Here is a 21,934-nt window from a genome sequence, read left to right on the forward strand (position 1 = left end):
GACCCTGATATCACAGTGTTTGTATGGGTATGTGGGTGTGTATGTGTGTGCATGTGTATGTGTATTTTGACCCTGATATCATACGATTGTGTGTATTGGTGTGTATATGTATGTGCATGCATGGGTGTGTATATATGTATGTGTGTATTCTGACCCTGATGTCACAGGATGGGGTGTGTGTGTGTATGGGTGTGTATAGGTATGTATTCTGACCTGACCTCACAGGCACAGTGGTCAGCATCCTCCTCCCATCTCCTCATGTACCAGCAGTGATACTGTCGACAGCTTGTGTCGAGGGTGTCAGATCTCGCAATAAAAGCTGGCAGAAGGGGGGGGGTGAGGACACTCGTGAAGCCTTTGCACGAGCTCCAAGCTTTACACCACAGAGCACGTGTTCTCACTGGCCCATCAAGCAGGAGCTGCATTGCTTTTTCTCGGGGGGGGGGAGGGTGGCGGGCAGAGATGCTCAAGGGGAGGGTGGGGTTGGCAGTGATGATAAAGTTCTTCTTTTTTTTTTTGGGCCACACTCGACAGTGCTCGGGGACTATGACTCCAGGCTCTGTGCTCAGGAGTGACCCCTGCCATGCTCAGCGACCATGTGCAGGACCCGCCTGCATGCATGACACACACCTCCAGCCCTGTACCAGCTCTCCCGCCTGGGAGGGAGGGGCTTATTACACATGACTCTGTACAGGGTCCTGCCTCTGAGCAAAACGCCCCAACAAGCTCCTTCCTCCAGGGCCTCCCCAGACCTAGGGGCATCCTGGCAGGCACACAGGGTCTCCGGGTCGTGAGCTGACAGTGATGGCAGACACGAGCTTCCTGAGGAGAAACAGCGACTGTGTGACAGTAAGGAGCACCGCGCCACACCCTGGCCTGACTCCACCATCTCGGGACAGATCTCACCGAGATGATAATCCACTGAAAATTCTGGTACGTGGGCTTTGTGACTGAAATCTCCAAGCTTTCTCGGGATCGGAATGGGCTACCTCCCCCCACCTCCCTGTACCTCCGGAAGCTTCGGCGGTCACAGCCACACCCCAAAGCGGCCCCCTAGTTAAAAGCTACTCTAGCCTTACCGTCCTGATAAAAGTCCTGAATGCCCTGAGCGAACACATGACCTCTTGGTACCTGCACTGCAAACCATACTGCGCAAGAAAGGAGAGAGAGAAAGAAGACAAGAATAGCCGAGAGATCTCTCTCATGGATGTTCAATAAAAAAATTAGAACCCAACAATGATAAGGAGCACTGGCTGTTGCCGGAGACAGCACGCCCAGGCCAGTGGCACCGGAGGCCTCAGCGGAGGCCCCACAGCCTGCGTGCTCCAGGGAGCAAGCACCCAGGCTGGGCCGGCTGCCCCGTCTCTCGCTGCAGCCTGCAGTCTTTCACCGTCTTCACTGTGAAGCCTTCTGCCGCCCTGGTCCGGGGCCTCCCCTCCCCCCAGGTCAGCACCCCACTGTTCTAGGGGTTAAAGGAGCTGACACGCGAAAGCGAGACACAGGCAGGCACTGGTTCGGGGAGGGGCAGCAAGTGTCACCTCCATGGAGACTGGCTGTGCGTTTCACTGTTTGTTTATAAGGAAGGTTTTATGGCGCCACGCTTCTGCGAAAAGAAAACTCTGCAACTTCTTACAAAGCACCTGGGAGAGCTCGGCGAGCTCGCAAAGGCCTGCACAGACTCACTGAAGGCCCGCTGCTCTGCCGTCACCGCGCCCGCTCCTCCGGCGTGTCCCCATGCGCTCCTGAGGGCAGAGACCAACCATGGCCCCCAAACCCAGAACACAGGGGTGCTGGGGCCCCTGGGGCCTGATCGCCTCGTTTCACAGACGAACAACCCCAGGCCCAGGAGCACCGGCCAGGGCAGCTGCTGACGGGGGTGCCTGGAGCGTGTGGCACAGCAGCGCGGCTGTTCCTCCAGGTTCCCTGTCAGCACCCGCAGGCACAGGGTCCTGAGAGGGCCACTGTGTGCGGTGAGGCAAAGACGGCGGGCGCCACTCTGTGTGTGTGTGTGTGTGCGTGTATGTGTGCGCGTATGAGACAGAGGAAGAGAGAGAGAGGGAGAGAAAGAGAGAGAGACAGAGACAAGGGGAGAGGGAGAGGGAGAGAGAGAGAGGAGAGAGGAGAGATAGAGGGAGATAGAGACAGACAAGGGGAGAGGGAGAGGGAGAGAGGGAGGGAGAATAGAAGAGAAGGAAGGGCCGTGCAAAAATGAGAATCCGAGGAGCCTTCAAGGAGCTACATTATTCATCAACGGTCTCGTCCTTCTGCCAAGAGCACTCATGCCGCTGGTGGCGGAGGGCCAGGCTCTGTGGCGACAGCCCACTCTGTTCAGCACCAGCCTGCTTCAGCAAACTGCCGGCAGGACGGGAAGAGGGGGTCAGCTGAGGCGGGGGGGGGGGCAGAGAGCACTGACCCCTCCTGCCAACCGCGGGGCTCCAGCGTCAGCTGTGAGCTGGCAGAACCCTGGAGTTTGTCTGCTGTGTTTTGGCTTTGGGGAGGGGGCACACTTGGGGGGGCTCCAAGGAGCACAGAGTGCAGATGCTCAGCCTCAGGTCCCTTGCATGCAGGGCAGACAGCCCACCCCACGCCAGCCCCCTACACCTCAATTTCTCTCTCTGGCCCTGCAATATTATCGGCTGCAAACAAATAAGCAATGTTGGAGCTGCCCCCTCAGTCTGGGCACGGGGCGGGATAAACTGGCCCACCAGGTGCAGGTGATTTTCCAGACAGCAGTGGGGGGTAGGGGGGGCGGCGGCTGGAGGCCCCGGTCCTTCCCCATGGCTCTGCCACGTTGCATGAAGGCCTACAGCTACCTGGGGCTCTCCGGACATCGAGTCCCCCACTGAACGTCTGGGGTCCAGGCTGTCTGTCTGTCCTTCAGCAGCCCTCCCTGGCACCCGCCAGCCCTCAACTGGCACATCCCAACCAGGCCTTTTCAGTGCCCCTCTGCACCCCCCCCCCCCACCCCGGTCCTGCTTGATGGCTCCAGCCAAGGGAGGCACGAGACACGAGGCTGGAGAAGGAAGCTGCGGGCCCGCCAGGAGCAGGGGGAAGAGAACAGGCGAGAAGCAGAGCAGGCCCCAGCCCGGGAGAGAGAACAGGCGGCTCCACAGAGCTGACCACCACAGGGACAGGGGGGTGCCCTCCCCTGCCACCTCATTCCCCGTGGCACCAGCAACACAGTGCTTCTTGCTTCTCCTGGGAATGCTCGCCCAGGAGGCGAACGCAGGCGTGGGAGCTCGTCTCGCCGGCGCCCGGCACCAGGCCTGGCCCTCTCTCCGAGGCGCGTGTGGCGAGTGGTCCTTCTCTCTCGTGGAATGGCAGAAACGTGTGACTGACACGTGTCACGGGCTGTCCCGAGGAGGGCAGCGGCCCAGACCCCGCATCTCCAGTGCCCCCCTGGCCGTGCACTAGCCAACTCCTCCCTCCAGGGGCTGGCGGTCACGGCGCTGCCCTCGGAGCTGCGGTACGGCCGCGCTGGCAGGAGAGTACAGGTGCAGGGAAGCGGCCTCCCGTTGCCAGAAGACCCTCGTCATCTCCAGGGGGCCTCAGCTTCCCTGCTTCTCCCCTGTGGCAAGGAGGAAGAGCCCTTACCAGACAACAGCACCGAGAGAAGTGTCAGCCCCCGGGAGAGGATAAGAGTCCCTGCGAGGAGACATAGGTCACAGAGCCCCCAGCTCAGCCCGCTGGACCGGGTGGAGCCCAGAGGAGCCATGTTGCCCTGTCTGTCTGTCTGTCCACGGTCTGACCCACGATACTCGTGATCGAAGATCATGATCCTGCCGTGAGTTTGCCTCTGGAAAGTTTCCATTCAGATCTTTTATATTTTATTTATTTTTGGGTCACACCCAGGATGCTCAGGGGTTCCTCCTGGCTCTGCACTCAGGAATTACTCCTGGCGGTGCTCGGGGGACCATATAGGATGGTGGGTATCAAACCCGGGTTGGCCGCGTGCAAGGCAAACGCCCTACCCGCTGTGCTATCACTCCAGCCCCTTCAACTCTTTTTAACAATGCGAAGAGGATAATAAAGGCTTCGGGGTGATGAGCTGAGCTTTCCAGTGACATTTCCTCCTCTCTGGCTTATTTGACTCTGAGTGCACATATGCACCTGTCTTCCGTGACTGGTCTGTTTTCCACACAACTGCAGTGGAGTCAATGTCAGACGCAGGTTCTGGGGGGCCCAGAGGCCAGCTCGGTGGAAGAGCGTCCTGTCCTGCATGTGTCGGGCTGCAAGTTTGACCCTCAGCACCATCACTGATGAGACCCCATGTTTGGCTGGTGTGCGCCCAGGCCCTGCTACTAAGCGTGGGACACACACACACACACACACACACACACACACACACACACACACACACACACACACCACAGCCAGGGGAAGCCACACCTGGACTTATTTTGACGGGAGGGAGGACAGGAGTGGGTGTGCCACTGTGGACTATGCTGGCTGTGCTCAGGGCTTACTCTTGGGTCTGTGACTCTATACAGTGTCAGGATTGAACCAGGGTCGGCCACAATCACACCCCTGTACGACCTCCCCGGGCCTACATAGGAATCTGTAACTGCATCAGGGGATGCGGGTGCGGGCAGCTGAACACCACTTTATGCACAGGTAAACGGTTGGCTGAAGCTCCTGAATTTGATGCAGTCTGATCTGCACAGAGGCACAGATACCGTTCTCTCCGGACTGGACAAACGCAGACGTGACAAACACCGTAATGGATCTGTTCAGACAAGCAACTTCTGGGCCAGAACCCGCATTAGAGTTTATATCCCAAACCCTGCACTTGTACGCACGGAGTGGGCAGAGGCTCCAGCACTGTAGGCCCTTGGGCAGACCGAGCCCTGAGCCAGGCCAGAACGGAACCCACTGCGGCCCGCCTCCGCTCAGGATGCGAGGGCTCGGCCCTTAGCCCAGGGCACAAGCTGCCCGTGCACTGGCACCCCTTGAAGTAGGGGCTCGCAGCTGGTCCTCTCTGGAACTGCAAGAGTAACTTCCATCTGCCTCAACTCAGGACAGGAAATAAATCTAAAACCATCCCAAGTGAACAATATGCTCGGCTGAAAATATACCAAACCCCAGTGCCCCACAGCACCGTCTGCCAGGATGCACAGCAGTCAGCCGTGGTAAAATGCATCAGATGCAGAGTAAAGCAGGTGAAAGCGTGCTGAAGAACTCGTGTGGTTCCCCGAGCACTGTGCCAGGAGGAAAAGGCCTTCAGAGTTTGGGCTGTTTCACCTCGGGATTCTCAGGCCTGCCAGGGGCCTCCCCACAGAGGGAGCAGAGACAGCACTGCACCAGTCCAGGAGAAGAGCGAGTGACCCTGAAGACAGAAGCTCTAAGGTGCAACCACTGGGCCTTTGTAACGAGCCACAAGGATGCGGTGGGGGCAGGGCGGGGAGGGAGTCCGGTAACACTGGTGGGGGGAAGTTGACACTGAGGAGGGCTTGGGGTTAATGCATTATATGACTAAAACTCAACTATCAATACCTTTGTAAATCACAGTTCCTTAAGAAAAAAATAAAATTCAAAGTATAGTTTTCTACCTGAGATCTATCACTTTCACACACTGAGGAGTCAAAAAGATGTAAGTCAGCCGGGATGGTCTGTATTGGCAAGTGTGTAAGGAATGTGGATTCTGAGCACTGGCAGGCTTCTTATGCTAAGAGCAATTTAGACTGGCCACGTGAGGCAGGACCGTTGTCTGTGACTGAAACCCACCTCGGGGCACCCAGCTAGCAAGTAGCAGGGCCTGACCTGGACCCCTCGGTCCTGAGTCCATGTCCTTGATCATCCTAACACAAGTTGCCCCTGTGGCACAATGCGTCTCTGTAAATGGTTCTTGCTCCATTCAATGATGCCACAACAGAAATCAAAGGCAAATATCTCACAAAGACCAGAGTCTTTGAAAGGGTGTGTGTGTGTGTGTGTGTGTGTGTGTGTGTGTGTGTGTGTGTAGGGGAGGGGGGAACCTATGCCTGCAGAGCAAAAATCAACGATCAGAAACTGCATACAGATGCAAAATCCCCCATGAATGCTAAGTAATGATAATGAATTTGCAACCCAGACCAGAAATAAATCTGAATGAGAAACGTCTCCCTTTCCTGTTTATCTATTAGTGCTAATCTAGTCAGTAGCCTCTAATATAATTACTTCGTGAAAATCTATGCTAATGGGAAGTCAGGGAGGGTAGCAGATACATAAATACACAGAGAGCATTAGAATCTCATACCCATTCACTTTCAGCTCACAAAGTTCCTCCGTCAAACTTACTACAACCCATTGATTTGTATCTTCCCTTTCCTTTTCTCTCCACTGGGGCAAGATCAGAACAAAGGAGCCGGGAGACAAGACAAGCCTGCATAAAACCCAAAGCCTGGGTAAAAACTCCCCCAGCTGCTGAGAACGGCTTGCTGACGACTCTCAGAACTGGAAGGAAGACATGCATTATCCATCAGGTCACCACGTTGTCTGAGTGTTGTATCACAATCAGAAGATTAGATGAAGTCATGAAATCTGCGTATACGTGGATCAACATGGAAAGTATCATGTTAAGTGAAATGAGTCAGAAAGAGAGGAACAGACATAGAAAGATTGCACTCATCTGTGGAACATAAAGTAACAGGACGGGAGACTAACACCGAAGAATAGTAGAGATAAGGACCAGGAGGTTGCCCTACAGCTTGGAAGCCAGCCTCACATCTGGGGGAAAAGGCAGCTCAGACAGAGAAGGGAACACCAAGTAAAGGGTGCTGGGAGGACCCACTCGAGTTGGGAGCTGCCGAAAATAGACTACAGACTGAACACTTTCCGAACACTATGGCCACTCAATACCTATGCTGCAAAACAAAATACCCAAAAGGAGAGAGAGAACAAAAGGGATGCCCTGCCACAGAGGCGGGGTGGGGAGGGGGAGAAGGTAGTGTGGGTGGGAGGGATACTGAGATCATTGGTGGTGGAGAATGGGCACTGGTGGAGGGATGGGTAACTGATCATTATTGTATGACTGAAACGCAAACACGAATGTTCGTACGTATGTAACAGCACCTCACGGTGGTTCACTAATAAAAAAAGACCCGAGAGTAAACACTGAGCTCCGAGCACCTCCAGCTGGGTCCCTCTCCCGCCCCCAAAGGACTGCGGGTGTCTGCTCTCAAGCATTGTGCCCCCACACCCTTCCATCCCTACTACATCCATGTCCAACATCTCGATCTCCTTGCCCTGCATGCTCCCGATGGCGAGTGCCAAGAGGAGTGTATGTCACCAAGTGGCTTCTTGAAACCTGGAGTCAAGTGAGGTTGCAGTCCCCATGGTTACAGCAAATGACTTAACCAGCGACGCTCTGGCCGACGGGGACGGAATCACGCTGTCTCGCATTGGCAGCACGTGGCACATCCAGCCTCTGGGCGGGGCAGAGCACACACCTGCGTTCAGATGGAGACTCCAGCTTCCTCTCCCGGGTCCTGGCGGCTCCTGCCTTGCGTCCCCTCGCCCGGAGGCAGCGACGAGCCACCCTGCCTGACCTCCACGCCATTTCACCCAGTGTCTCAACATTTCTCGGAACCGGAAGGGGCTTCTGGGAAGATGGAAGATGACTGCTAAGGACCGCAGCCTTGATCCCGGGTCCCAAAGAGCAGCAGTCTAAAAAGGCAGTTCGAAGATGCTGCACAATACCCAGGGAATGATTTGCTGTCCAATAACCGGAAGAGAGAGGGCAGGAGAGCCATCTTTGACTGTGCTCTCACAGCGAATAACCGTGTGACTTCAGGCTAGAACACTACTGAGTTTACTGAGACTCGCTTTTCGCCACCAGCAAAGGAGACGTATTCGTTCACGGCTACTCTTCCTTTCCCGTGTGATGTAATTCAGAGGGTCTACGTGAGACGCAGTCTGGCCTGCTTCTGTGGAGGTACCATTTTCACCATGCCCACAGGGGGGCAGAGCACGCCCTCACAGCACGACCCAGCAAAGCCCCAAGGGGGGGGGGGGACACACACACGTTATAAAGCTGAATCAAGCATTCAGCCTCAGCCTGCTGCAATGTGCCACTGGCTGTGGAGCAAAGGAAGGTGTTTGGGGGCTAAGTCTGGATTTTAAGACACATGAGCATGGGTCGTGGGGAGCAGAATGTAAAATGATGGCAACAGACAAGCGCCCTGACCCCAGCAGGAGCCAAGGAGTTGCCTTTAGGACAAATGAAGCCTGAAAGTCAAAGCAGAACATTTGTGGACAAAGTAACATGAAATAGAAACAGGTTAGAGAAGATTATCTAAGAGGACTGCAACAAAGTATGAAAAGTATCCAGAATGGAGACTTCTACATCAGGAAGACACCCGGATCTCCTTGTTCATCTCTGAGCTCCTAGGTGGCCAGGAGCATTGTGCAATAATATTTGGAAGGATTTTTTTTTTAATTTTTATTTTCTGAGTCGTAGGTTTCAATAGTGGACTTTAAATACTAAATAAACAAAGCTGTCCAGAGTGAGCTGCTAGTCAAATAAATGGCCCAGGTGGAGGAGATTTAGCACGATTCGTCTGGGTGCTAGGATTTCTGGAATGCAAATTTGCTCTGACTTCAAATCTCCGCTGATCTTAGTTCCTGTCTCAAGTCAACCAGCCAGTCCTTCGAAGGCAGGAGCTCACTTCTCCTCTCCAGCTATTAAATCTTAAATGGCCTCTTCCCAGATAAGACTGTTCCATACACTGAATATCCCTGGCACCGTGGAGCCTGCTCATCCATGCTCCGAGAGACTCCGCTGAGCGGGGTCCTCACCCGCTGTTCCGCTAGTGCAGAAAGGTAGAAAACCACTGTTGAAGACCCGGAGAACTGCCCGAGGCTTCTCCGGCAGTACTTCCTGTACCACCCGGCCCTTGGCGTGGCAGAGATGGCGTCTCATGCCTGGCTCTGCACTCCGGAATCACTCCTGGCAGGACTTCGGGGACCTTATGGGGTGCTGGGACTGGAACCTGGGGTCAGCTGCACGAAAGCAAGCGCCCTGCCGGCTGTGCCGTCGCTCCGGCCCTGCGGGGATGGCTTCTTAAGCATCATGAGGCTTTTTCGCTCCCTTCACGCCTCCACCGCTCCCTCGCCTTCCCCAGCCTGCGCCCAGCTGAAGCGTCTGGACCAGCCGGTGTGGCTGAGGAGAAGGATGCGGCTGGCTCGGTCTTTTAATCAGGCCACTGACATTTTCTCCACATCAACGATCAGGCTGTTTTTCACTCCATCCTTTGTATGTCCGTGGGAGCATCCCTTGAACTATTCTTCAAAACCTCTCCTGTGGCATTCACAGCTGACGGCTGCTGGGTGCGCGAGGCCCCGCTGCCAGCCTCCCTCGGCCTTCAGTGCTGTGCCTCCCTCTCGAGGCTTGGTTATTCCGAGCGGCAGGTGTAAAATGAGTCATGTGACTCTCGCTTTCACACCAACACGTAAGAGGACAGATGTAGGGTGACTTGAGGGCCTGATTCCAGCTCTGAGGTACCTCAGGGACTGGAAGAGGGGGCAGCGGTGAGACGGGGGACAGAGATGGAGAGGCAACTGGATGGGGCACACGTGGTATGCATGTGCACGCACGTGTGCGCGCACACACACACACACACACACACACACACACACACACCCCATTTCATGGATCAAAATTAGTGCCGACATGGGCACAGGTCCAAGGTACCACACACAATGACAATAGTTCACCTCACCCAGGTGACCACCAACAACGGGAACATTTGAGGTGTGAGAATGACGCTGTCACATGAGCCATCCCTTTCTGCAGCACAGAGTCAGGGAAAAGGAGCATTTCCAAATGGTGGAGACACATACCCAAGCCTGGGCCCAAGGCTCCGACTTTTGGCCCTGGGCCCGATGTCAGTGTTTCTCAAGCTTGTTCTGACAGTGGCCAATTTCTATTTTTTCCCCCCTGGGCCACACCCAGTGATGCTCAGAGGCCATATCTAGTGGTGGGGATCAAACAGGGGTTGGCCAAAGGCAAGGCCTTAACTCTTGCACTTTCTCTCTGGTTCTATGACGATTCTGGTTCTATGACTGTTCCCCTCCTGTACCCCCACCCCCGGGTCTTGCTGGATGGCATCTAGTTTCATGCTGGGCCCCCCATTTATAGGATCTTCACCTGTGGTCCTCTTGGGATACCCTGGGGATATGGCCCCTCGGTTGAGAAACGCTATTCAACGGCCCAAAGCCGTGGGCTGGCCCAGCTATGACCTCATCAGAAGGCTCAGTTCATGCGCCTTTTCCCACCCTGCTGAGGTCTGCATCAGGGCGCCAGGGCCGGGACCTCGTACTCTCTGTGCAGCCAGTGCTCCAGGGCTCTGCAGAGCTGCTGGACGGAGGTCAGCGTTGCAGGTTTCTGATATTTGGGTCAGGCTCTGGCTCGGTGGCAAAGCACTTGCCTTGCACCCAGACTCTCAACTTGATTTCTGACACCATCAAAAACCCCAACCCAAATGGAATTAAATGTATGAGGTGGAGAAAGAGCTCAAAGGGCCTGAGCAGGGGAGGGCCTGGCACCACACAGACCTGGTCAGAGCACTGACAGCAGTACCGGAGCAAGGAGTAACCCCTGGCTCCCAAACCTAAACACACACGAAAAGACCCATTTCCATGCCTACCCACCAGACAGGAACTTTAACTCAGCACCCTGTGCAAGGAGCTGATGAAAGTGAGACGCAGGAGGAGTCTCTGATGGGTATGAAAATCCTCCCAAACCTACCTTGGCCGAGGGATTTATTTTATGTGTTGGGGAGATTAGGAAGAAGAGAGAAACAAAGGGTAATTACTTAATGAGCAGCTCTGGTTTAGAAAAACCGAGCCACTATCCAAAGCCTCATGTTTTGGCACGAGAGTAGGACCACGTCCCAGAAAGCACCTTTCTAACACACCTTGGCCTCCGGGTCGCTGTTGATGCTGGCAGAATCATCGTCGTCCGCGTGAGGGGGATTTCTAGGAAGACAGACAGGGGACAGGGCTCAGGATCCTGCCGCCAACGCCAGCTGCACCAAACTCAACGTGACACGGTGGGTTGGCACATCCCTCTCCTGATCCTACCTGAGTTTCAGAGATGCATAGCGAAGTGTGGCTCCTTCAAATTCTTTTAAGCTGGGGTCTGGGTTCACGGTGGCGGCATGCAAGTCCTGGAGGGAAAAGTTGACAGTCCCGTCAACGGAGAGAGTGGGGTGCAAGGCACGGCCCCCACGAACCACAGGGGTGCGAAGTGCTCCCAGCACCAGGCAGAGCGTGGGCATGTGTGAAGGCATGCAGGGGCGGCAGCAGGCGGCTCTGGGGAGCCCGCAGGGAACCGGGCATTAGCGCCAAGTCAACAGGCGACATCAGAGGCACACGCAGGGGTGAGCCGGGACACCCCTCACCAGAAGCCCCCGTCACTCCATCCCTGCAGAACGCACAGTGGTATTCACAGAGGAGAAACCGAGGCAGCCGCGGCCATGCACAGAGGGCAAGCGAGCACATGATGTGGAGTCTGACAATATACTTGCCTTCCAAATGTCACTATTAATCTTTCCCCCATTCAGAACAGCAAAATCACTCCAAGACTGTTTCTAGACATGTAATTATTCACATCGGAAAAGAAGGCACATGGATTAAAAAAAAAAAGGAAAGGAAAAAGAGAAAAGAAAAAAAAACACAAGACACTGTTGTTAGCATTGATATTGACAGAATGGGTTAGGAAACAAATTCCCTCTACAACATGGGAGCATGTTCTCTCTTCTACAGTGGGAAGACCCCGCCCCCCACCCCGCCTTCCAGGACAGCCAGGGAGTTTAATTACCCCCAACACAGAGGAACGGACATCAGTAGACAGGGGGTTATTTTCTTAACAGCAAACAGCTCCCAGGGCTTATGCCACCCTCTGACCACCACACCCGCTCAAATCCCAAACAGCTGTTCTCTCTCTCTCTCTCTCTCTCTCTCTCTCTCCCTCCCTCCCTCCCTCCCTCCCTCCCTCCCTTCCTCTCTCCCTCTCTCCCTCCCTCCCTCCCTCCCACACACACATATACACACACAGACACATCCTCCCCCTTCCTCCCTCCTTTCTCTTTCTACCCCCCTTCCCTCCCTCCCCCCCTTCCTTTCTTATTCATTTAACTTTGGGGACAAACCCAGAAGTGCTCAAGGCTTACTCCTGGCTTTGCACTCAGGGATCACTACTGGCACTGCTTGGGGGACCACATGGGATGCTGGGGTCGAACCTGAGTGTACAAGGCAGATGGCAGATGCTCTACCCTGCTATTCTAATGCTCCGGCCCCAGCAGCTGTTTTCTTAAGGTAGGGGTGGGAGTCGAGATGATACTTGTCTAGGGGCTGATGTAGAAATGGGGGAATGTCTGTGCTCAAGGCATCTGTATTTAAGTGTCAAATTATTTTCATGCAAAAGAACCCAAGGGGAGAGGGCACAGAGGGCTGGAGCACGTGCCCTGCGCTCAGGAGGCCCAGGTCTGGCCCCCAGCACTGCATGGACCCTGAAACAACCACCAGAAACGACTCCTGATTGTGCCTGCCACAGAGGCAGGAGGTGGGAAGGGGTGGGGGTGCATGAGGGACACTGGGGACATTGCGGGTGGGGAATGGACACTGGTGGGGGGATGGGAACTTGAACACTGACTGAAACGCAATCATGAAAGTCTGTAAGTCTGTAAATGTATCTCACGATGATTCATTAAAATTAAAAAAAAAAAAGGAATGGGTCATGCTGCCCCCTTTCCAAATAAAGAATTTAAAAAGGACAACAAGGGGGAAAGGTCTGTTTAGTAAAGGAACCTAGTCTGGTGCCAGTGTCTTGCTGAGAACCAAAAAAAAAAAAAAAAAAAAAAAAAAAAACCCAAAAAACCCCAAACCCAAACAAACAAGCAGAAAACCAAAAAACCCAACAACCCACAGCTGACAACAGTCAAAGGTGAAACCCGCTAACTCAGAGTCCCGCAAATGTATTTGGTCTATCTTTGGCTACTTTTTACCATTTCCCCCAAATCTGATCCCCCTGCCTTCCCCCCCCCCCCCGCCCCTGCCCCAAGTCTATCTTCTTTAACACGCTGGTTGGCCTGGCATGTACACCTGAATGTGACCTAACACAAACAGCAGCACCGGAGTGTCCAGTGAGCAAACCGAAGTGCCTTCCAATTGCCCCCGTGGTTGCTACTGTGCCCCACTGTTCACTTGGCCCCTCCAGCCTTGCCTGGGGTCAGGACCGCCTACTTTGGGAACCCGCTCTAACTCAGGAACACTACCTTCTTGCAGGATCAGCATGTTCGTGACTTCAAACCTGGTCCCCAGACGGTGCCCACCCACCACGGGCAGGGGACTCTGCAAGGAAGGCAGCTCCCCCTGCTCCCACACCCCCCTTTCACCGGGATGGCGAGCAACTGCTTTCTCCCTCCAGGATGACTATGTGAACAGCCCAACATTTCCGTGGGGCAATCAAGTGGCCGGAGCCCCGGGATATCCTGGAGCAAGGGTCCGATGACTTGTCAAGCTCTCAGCTCAGAAACCGGGAAGGTGAATTTTCAATGAAAGGCCTTAGGCAATGGGAAGGGGCCATTAATGGCTCTGGAACGTTTGCTCAGCTTCAGAAACCAGTAGGAGGGGCCAGAGGGGTAGGGTGTGTGCCTGGCGCATGGCTGACCATGGCTGACCCGGGTCTGATCGCTGGCATCCCCTATGGTCCCCTGAGCACCTCGAGGAGTGATCCCTGAGCAGTGCTGGCTGTGGGCCAGGACCACCCGGGCCTGCCACTCCCCCCAATTTTACTGCACAGCTCTGTGAGGGCAAAGTCAGCAGAGTGAGGTCGGGTCATGGCTGTGGGGGAGAGGAGATGGCAGGGCTTGCTTTAATGGAACGGGCACTGGAACTGAAGCTTTCCAAACTAGGAAAGAAATGAGTTCCCTTAACGTTTCAACCCTCTCACTGGGTTGCCGGGAAGCTGGGACACCCCCAGCCCCTCCCCTCTCCACCCTCCATAGCAGTTACCTGGTTTTCTGAGAATAGGGGAGAGTAATCACCACGGGGAGGGGGGCTGTGTCCCCGCAAAGACAATGAGGTTATATATATGTAGCTCTTCTGGGGGAGAAAGGTCTCTGTGTTCCTAGGGGCCACACCATGAGGGGTCAGACACTACATCGCAGGGATGACATGACAGATTCACAGTCAGGGCGGGGAGGAGGAAGTACACGGCACATGTCGAAATTATAGCATCTCCTCTGTCAAGGACCAGAGGGATAGGACGGCAGGGAAGGCCTTGCACACAGCCCACCTGGCTTCAAACCCCATCATTCCATATGTAGTCCCCCGAGCCTGCCAGGAGTAAGACCTGAGAACCTCCAGGTATGGCCCCCAAAACAAAACAAAACAAAACAGAACATTGGAGCCTCCCTTGTAAAGAGAAGCCACGACGCTTGCATGGTCCCACATCACCACCCCCTTTATGGGATGTGTGTGTGGAAGGTAACAGACAATATTTGTTTTTCATTTAAGCTAAGGTTTGTAGAAAGAAATGTGATGGTGAATTAGGGGGAAGAGAGAGAGACAGTGCAGTGGGCAATGCTCTTGCTTCACAACTGCCGACCCTGGTTTAACCCCCCAGATCACTGAGCACTGCCAGGGGTCACTCCTGAGCACAGAATAAGGAATAGCACCCCCCCAACACACTCCCCGCCACACACACCTCCAGGTATGCTTCCCACAACTGCCGACTACCTAAAATAGGGATTTAAAAGGCCCCTTGAAATTTCATGAAAAGTTTGGGGACTGTGTGTTTGGATTTAAAAAAAAAATTTTAATGTATTTATTCTGTGCATAAATAGTCCCTATAAAAGCTACCTACAACTCTAAGACTATGACCCAACTGTCCCTGCCATGGCCACGTGAGGCTACTGGAAACCTTCCAGAGACCCCCTTTTTCCAGCTAGACTTATACAAAGACTCTATACAGTGACTCTGAAAAAACTTAAAACAACACGGGTACTCCTAAAAGAAGTCCTTTCGCGAAAAACTCAAGTAAGCAAAACCACAAACGGGCCCTTTTCTGTTCTGACTAGAACAATGTCCCCTTCCCCTCCTGGGCCGAGAGGCCAGGGCAGAGCTGCCCCCTCCCGCCCCCATGGAAGGGTCAACTACACAGGCACCTCCAGAACCCAGAGGAAGTGAGAGAGCAGAACCTCCCAGGAGGTGGTAGGGTGTAGCCAAAGAACTGGAGAAGAGTGATAAGAGTGATAAGAAGGTAAGAACAGGTTCCCCCCCAACTTGCTGAGAACAGGCTCTTTTTCCTTAGCACAGAAGCACCTGGAAGCTTCTGGGAGAGAAAGATTCCCAGGCTCTGAAGAGTCCAGCTCAGGGACTAAGGAATCCGAATATTTGGCCCAGAGGCCATCCTGCTCACAGACTCTCAAGGGCTGAGAAATACTACCCCTGCATTTAAAAGCTAGCAAGAACCTTCTGGGAGGTTCTAAATGTTAGCACTGTTTGATCTGATCAAGGCGGTTCGTAAAATGATGAAAGAATAGCCCTTTTAGGTTATTTTTTTAAGTGTAGGAGAAAATCCACTAGTTTTAAGCAAATACAAGGACTGTTCTCCTCGGAGAGACTGGGAGGCTCAGGGCTCCCTCAGACACAGTAAGTGATGTGGCAGGATTCAGAGTTAGGACCCAGAAGAAATGACAGTCCAGGAAACAAACCCACTGTCCCTGCCTAAACACCCACTTTCTCTGCCATACTCTCTTTTTGCCACAGGGATGGAACTGGGGTCAGACAACACTCAAGCCTTAACCCCTGTACTGGCTCTTTGGCCCTGCCCAAGTCTAGTAAGGAATCCTGAAACCCTCCAATCAGGAAGAGGGGAAGTTCAGACTTGCTTTACTGGTCAACTGTTACAAAATATTCTCTGTGGCTCCCTTGTCTCTTGGAAACTCAACATCACAGTAATTTGGAACAAATCAATGAACTGGGAGGGATTGCCGTGGGCCAAATTCCAGCAGCAAATGCTTCCCTGGCCAGTTTATAAACTTTCGAAAATGCTGCTGGCATGTGCAGAGAAAATATTATCCGCTGAGCTTAACACTTCTGCACTGAACTTTGGAATGTGAAATAGAAAATCGTCAAACTGTAAGGAAGCTTTCAGTCCTGAACGCTACTAGGGACGCTGAGTCAACAGATTTGGCACTTATTTATTTGATTTTTTTTTTCTTTTTAAAGCTAGCTCAGAAAAAAAAGCTCCCTAAGATATGCATTTCTAACACGACATATTACAAGTTTCTTCTCGCCCTTCACGGTTTGCCTTCTCTCATGTTTCCAAATTAGTTGAAATTGATTCTATTTAGGGATCAAAGAAACGGTGTCAGGGAACTCATCATTCTCCTCAATTGTCATTAGCACTCGAGACAAGGTTATCAAGAGAAATCATTTTCTAGACGGTTCTGCCTATCACACAGCTCTCCTCTGGGGTGAGAGGAAGAAATTCAAGGCTCCCCAAGCCCCCTGTTCAAGAGGATTGTGAAGGCCTGGGTAAGAGTGAGTCAGATCAGACTTGAACTCGGGCTTCCCGCCACCAGGCCCAAGGCCTGTGAACCAGGCAAAGTCCCCCCATTTCTGTGTCTCACTGCTGTCACACGACGAAGGGGAATGACAACTCTCAAACCTGGGGCATCGGGTGTGAGAAGAGAGACGTAGTTCTGAGCCTGACCCGTGTTCCACTGTACTCTGCTCCGTGCCTGTTTTAACAGTGTTCTCAGCACCTGCACATTCTGGTTATGATTCTGGTTATATGGTGCCGGACCTCTCAAACAATGACTAAACCAACCCTTGGTCTCTGTGATTTTATTTTATTGTCTTTAACATTTTTTTTTTTTTTTTTTTTTTTGCGTCACACCTGGCGATGCACAGGGGTTACTCCTGGCTCTGCACTCAGGAATCACCCCTGGCCGTGCTCAGGGGACCATATGGGATGCTGGGATTTGAACCCGGGTCGGCCGCGTGCAAGGCAAATGCCCCACCCGCTGTGCTATCTCTCCAGCCCCTGTCTTTAACATTTTTAATTTGGGGAGTTTAGGGGCCACACCTGGAGATGTTTGGGACTCATTTCTGGCTCCGTACTCAGGGATAACTCCTGGCAGTGCTCAGGGGACCATATGTGGAGCTTGGGGACTGGGCGGGAGAAGGGGGGGGTCAAGCCTGGATTGACTGCGTACAAGGCAAGAGCTTTACTGGTTGCACTCTCTCTCGACCCTCCATGCTTGAGGCCCAGAACTGTGTTGGCTTCTTTGATTCCCTCCAGCCCCCGCCCCAACACTATGTGAATAAATGAATGGAAATTGTCCAGGGAGCATGAATGTTGTACCTCAATAAAAAAGCAAAGGTCTAACAATTCCCAGGCATGAGAAATAATATTCTAGGTGATTCAAGGGAACTGGTGTGGGTTTGCTTATCAAAGCAGAGAGCGAGCAGACAGGAGCCCCATGGCCGCTCGTGAGCTCACGGCCTGTGTCAGCCCTGCATTCCTTGCAAGATGGATAACTGGAAGTCCAGGAAAGGGACCATGATACTGAAGTCCAGTGACAGGAGGAAGCAGGTGGGAATATAGCTTGTACTATCTCCCCAAGGAAAGCAAAAAACTGAAGATGGGGAAAAAATAAGACGCCATCTACTTTTTCAGTTTTTAATTTTCAGCCTGTATTGCTAAGGGGCGACTCCTGGCTCTGTGCTCAGGGGACCATGAAGTGCTGGGGATAGAACCCAGACCACCCATAAGCAGAGCATGTGTACTAGCTTTTGAGCTCTCTCTGGCTGGTCTCTGGTCCCAGATGTTGTGTGTGTGTGTGTGTGTGTGTGTGTGTGTGTGTGTGTGTGTGTGTGTGTGTTGGGTCATACCCAGCTGTGCTCAGGACTTACTCCTGGTTCTGTGCTAAGGGATCACTCTGAGCAGTGCTCAGGGGACTCTCTGCTGTGCGAGGGACTGAGGCCAGGTTGGCTGCATGCAAAGAAAATGCCTTTCTATCTCTCTGGTCTTATTGTAAATTTCTAAGGACAGGAAGAGAGAGAAGTTCTGCAGGTAAGAGATGGAGTCCAAAGGTCCTCTTTACCCCCAAAGTAAAGGGAAAAAGGTGAAATTCAAAGAATAAAAGAATATGGTTAGAAAAGGGCAGACATGCCTAGGTGTTAAGGATTGAACCACTTTTCTCAAAAGAAAAAAAAAAACCAAGACATTCCTTAACTGTGACCTTTCCCCAGGGTGGATGCTCTTGAATATTTCATTGTAAGGATTCACAGAAATTCAAGGCAGAAATCTCTATTAATAAATGCCACGATGGAATTTTTTTAATGCCTCAATTCTTTGTTTAAACATCTAGATTTTTTTCTCCCCCTCAGGAACAACAGAAATTTATACAGCTATTTTTTTTTCTATAATAATGCCACCTCTGCTAAATAAACAGATGCTTTATTTAAAAAATAGAAATTAAGCATGTAAGGGTTCTCAGAGGTTACTCTCACAGCCTGGACCTCCGTGCAGTCGCTGCGCCCGGAGCTAATTAGACATGCAGCCTTCTTGACACGCCTGGCCCAGAGTTCCTGCCACTGTAAATATTTTATGGAGCTGGCACCAGGCATTGGCACCTACAGAGGAAAGTGCCACCTCGGGGAGTATCAGGGAACATTAGCTGCCTCTTGTTAATCAGTCCTCTTCCTTCCCATACTGGAATGGCATTCCGAGAGAGCCAAGGCCACGAGGCCCAAACAAGACACCCAGACCACCCCCGAGGATGGTATCAACCCTCGTGACTAGGAGGGACACTTTATGGACGGTCCCAATACACATGACCACCGAGACACTTACCTTGAGGACCTGTAAGGGCAGAAGGAGTGAGCATAAAGAGACATCCCAAGCGGGTCCCCTTTACCGAGCAGGGAAGAGACGTGCCATTTTACCTCGTTCTCCGGGGTGGGAGACGGCGTGACCGAGCCGAGTGACCCCTTCCGAGGGGCCTGTGGCTCCTCGGGGACGCAGGCAGGGCGCTCCCACTGGGTGGTTCCCGTTGGTATGTGCCAGTAATAGGTCCCAGCGATATCGTTGATTCTTTTCCAGCCAGGCGGCAAATCTGGGTCTGTCTGGAAAGAGTGATCAGCCCATATATCTGCTGGGAAATAGGAAAACAGGAAGGTTCTGTTAAAACAACGGCCATCTTTCAGGCGGAGTACCAACAGAGAAACCCTACGTGCTGATGTGTGGGTGTCTGCATGGTAGGCTCTACGGCCAACTTAGACAGACGAATACAGCCCTTTATCATACAAGGCAGGGGGCTAAACCAGCTAGAAATGAAGGCTGGAACTTAACAATGTGGGCATAAAATGGACACCTCAGTGGTCATGATAAAGTCGCTTCAGAGCTCTAAGAACCCTAGAGTGCCACTAACCAGAATCAACAACCCAAATAAAACCTGTAAGGTCTGTGGGGCAGAGAGAGATAATACAGGGGTGAGGGGCTTGCCCTGCCAGGGCCAATCCTGGTTCAGTCTCCATGCAGACCACATATGGTTCCCGGAGTACGACCAGGACTGATCTCTGAGCACTACTGGTGATAGCCCAACACCAAGTATAACAAATCAAACCAGAAACACGGGCAAGGTCATGCAAAATCTACTGAATCTCTTAGTACAGACATTAGGATTTACTGGTTACTATTTTAAAGCATTCCCAACAATGAGTACAAGCTTTGCTTGTTTTATAAACAAGTACTGTACTATACACTTCTTATGCTTTAACAACACCATTCGCTTGAATGCGAGCAACAACGAAGTTGAGAATAGTCAGTAATATTTTAGAATTCCATTATTATTATTATTATTATTATTATTGCTTTTTGGGTCACACCTGGCAATGCTCTGGGGTTACTCCTGGCTCATGTACTCAGAAATTACTCCTGGCGGGGCTTGGGGGACCATATGAGATGCTGGGAATCGAACCCAGCTCGGCCATGTGCAAGGCAAACGCCCTACCTGCTGTACTATTGCTCCAGCCCCTATTTTAGAATTCTAACTGCATATAGGAGATACCCAAGGAAGGCAGAGCCCAACAGTTTTGAAATCCAAGAAGGAACCGGGCTGCTTCGAAAAGCTAGCTGGTAATGTAAATACTTAAAGGAAGGTAGGTTTGAAAGGACAATAGAGAATGGTGGGGTCTGTGGTCAACTGGCAAACATGTACAAAGTCCAGAGTCATTCAAATTAAAACAAAATAGCAATGTTTCAAACAATTTTGAGGAGTGGGAGGAGTGACCAATGAAATACTGGCCGACTTTAGTCATCCCTGGCTCACAGCAGTATTTTATCAGTTTACTGATGGACTATCTGATTTACACAAAGTCATTCTTGACCTAATCTGATTGGAAGATGAGCTGGATTAAAGCACTAGAGAAACAGAGAATGCAGAGAAGTGAATTCACAGAGATGAAGGCAGGGTGGAGGCACTGCAGGAGAAGCCAGAGCGGGTGGGGTCTGGACATTCTTCTGTGGCCATCCTTTCTCATCCAGAGAATTCAACCCTTTTCTAGGTGGCCACTTGCCAGTGGCTGGCCGGCTTTGCAACAGCCCTCATAAACAAAAACGATAAGCAAGCACGCAGGCCCTGCTGTGTGCAAAGGCCACTGCTTCATGTGGCCAGGCCTCACGGCAGCTGTTACAGCCACCGCAGAAAGAGAAAAAAAAAAAGAGAGAGAACTGGAAGGAACAAAGGGGTTGATTGAGAGGGCCCAGCTGTGCGGCTGTGCCAGCGGCATCCTGGGCTCAGCTCCTCGTTCCCGTCTGCCGGAGGCAACTCCGCCACTGCTCTCCAATTATGACGTGACATCAGCCCCCACCCCCACCCCGGGGAAATCTGGTCCGATTAAATAATTTCAAGTTACCCACATTTTGCAGAAATAACTGTCGACGAGTATGTCTCCAAATGCCTTTACCCTATTTTCAAGGCTGTTTTGTTAATATTTTGTTTCTAATGTCTCAAACAGGGTCAGGTGTGGTGAAATATAGAAGCTCGGGACTGAGCTGGTAAGTCCTACAGGGTGTGGGGGGGAGGGTTCCCGGCCTGTGCTGGCAGCCCCTACCCTAGGCTCTGGGGAGGAAGCGAAGAGGACACCCGGAGGCTAACTCCCATCCCGGCAGGCCTGGATTGGCACATTCATTCTGGCTGTCCCTGCAGCGGGGGCATTAGCACGTGTGATACTGACTTCCACGATCAGAGTATGAAATCCTGGCACCCCAGAACCAAACCCACGGCTAGCAGTCTTCGGGTCCGGCTTGCTGAGGAGGTACCCTGAGAGTCCCCTAGGAGAAGCCTGAGACTGCAGAACAAAGGACTGGGCACTGTCTTTGCCAGCCCTCCACGGGCTTGGTTTATATTTGGAATTTCTGCTGAGATGTTGTTGTTATAAAAATTGTAAATATCCAGTTCCCCAAAAATTGATTACAGTGATGATGATAAGGGTCGGAGCGATAGCACAGCAGGTAGGGCGTTTGCTTTGCAGGTGGCTGATCCGGGTTCAATTCAAGCTACTGAGAGTATCTCACCCACATGGCAGAGCCTGGCAAGCTACCTGTGGCGTAATCAATATGTCAAAAACAGCAACAACAAGTCTCACAATGGAGATGTTACTGGTGCCCGCTCGAGCAAATCAATGAACAACGGGATGACAGTGATACAGTGATACCAGTGATGATGATAAAGGAGAAGGAGGAGAAAGGCGAACACATCAGGTAGCACAGTGGGTGGGGCATTTGCCCTGCACAAAGCCAACCTGGGTTAGATCCCATATGGCTCCCAGAGCACTGTCAGGAATAATTCCTGAGCACAGAGCCAGGAGTAATCTCTGAGCATTGCTGGGTGTGGCCCTAAAACCACCACTCCCCCTCCCCCCTGCAAAAAAAAAT

General features: G+C 52.4%; 1 protein-coding gene across 6 annotated transcripts in view; it reads right to left on the reverse strand.

Annotated features, from left to right (window-relative positions):
• APBB2 (amyloid beta precursor protein binding family B member 2) overlaps positions 1 to 21,934 on the reverse strand; it is a 359,038-nt gene that overhangs the window by 79,536 nt on the left and 257,568 nt on the right. For 4 of the 6 annotated variants that reach the window (XM_055138249.1, XM_055138248.1, XM_055138247.1 and 1 more), the window contains 4 exons: positions 18,943 to 19,151; positions 11,508 to 11,570; positions 11,062 to 11,147; positions 10,896 to 10,956 (listed from right to left, as the gene is read on the reverse strand). In XM_055138249.1, coding sequence (XP_054994224.1) covers positions 10,896 to 10,956; positions 11,062 to 11,147; positions 11,508 to 11,570; positions 18,943 to 19,151 — 419 coding nt within the window. The remainder of the gene's footprint in view (positions 1 to 10,895; positions 10,957 to 11,061; positions 11,148 to 11,507; positions 11,571 to 18,942; positions 19,152 to 21,934) is intronic. The other 2 variants (XM_055138252.1, XM_055138253.1) reach the window with 2 other exon arrangements.

This window comes from Sorex araneus, chromosome 5 (genome assembly GCF_027595985.1).
Source record: "Sorex araneus isolate mSorAra2 chromosome 5, mSorAra2.pri, whole genome shotgun sequence".
NCBI lineage: Eukaryota > Metazoa > Chordata > Mammalia > Eulipotyphla > Soricidae > Sorex > Sorex araneus.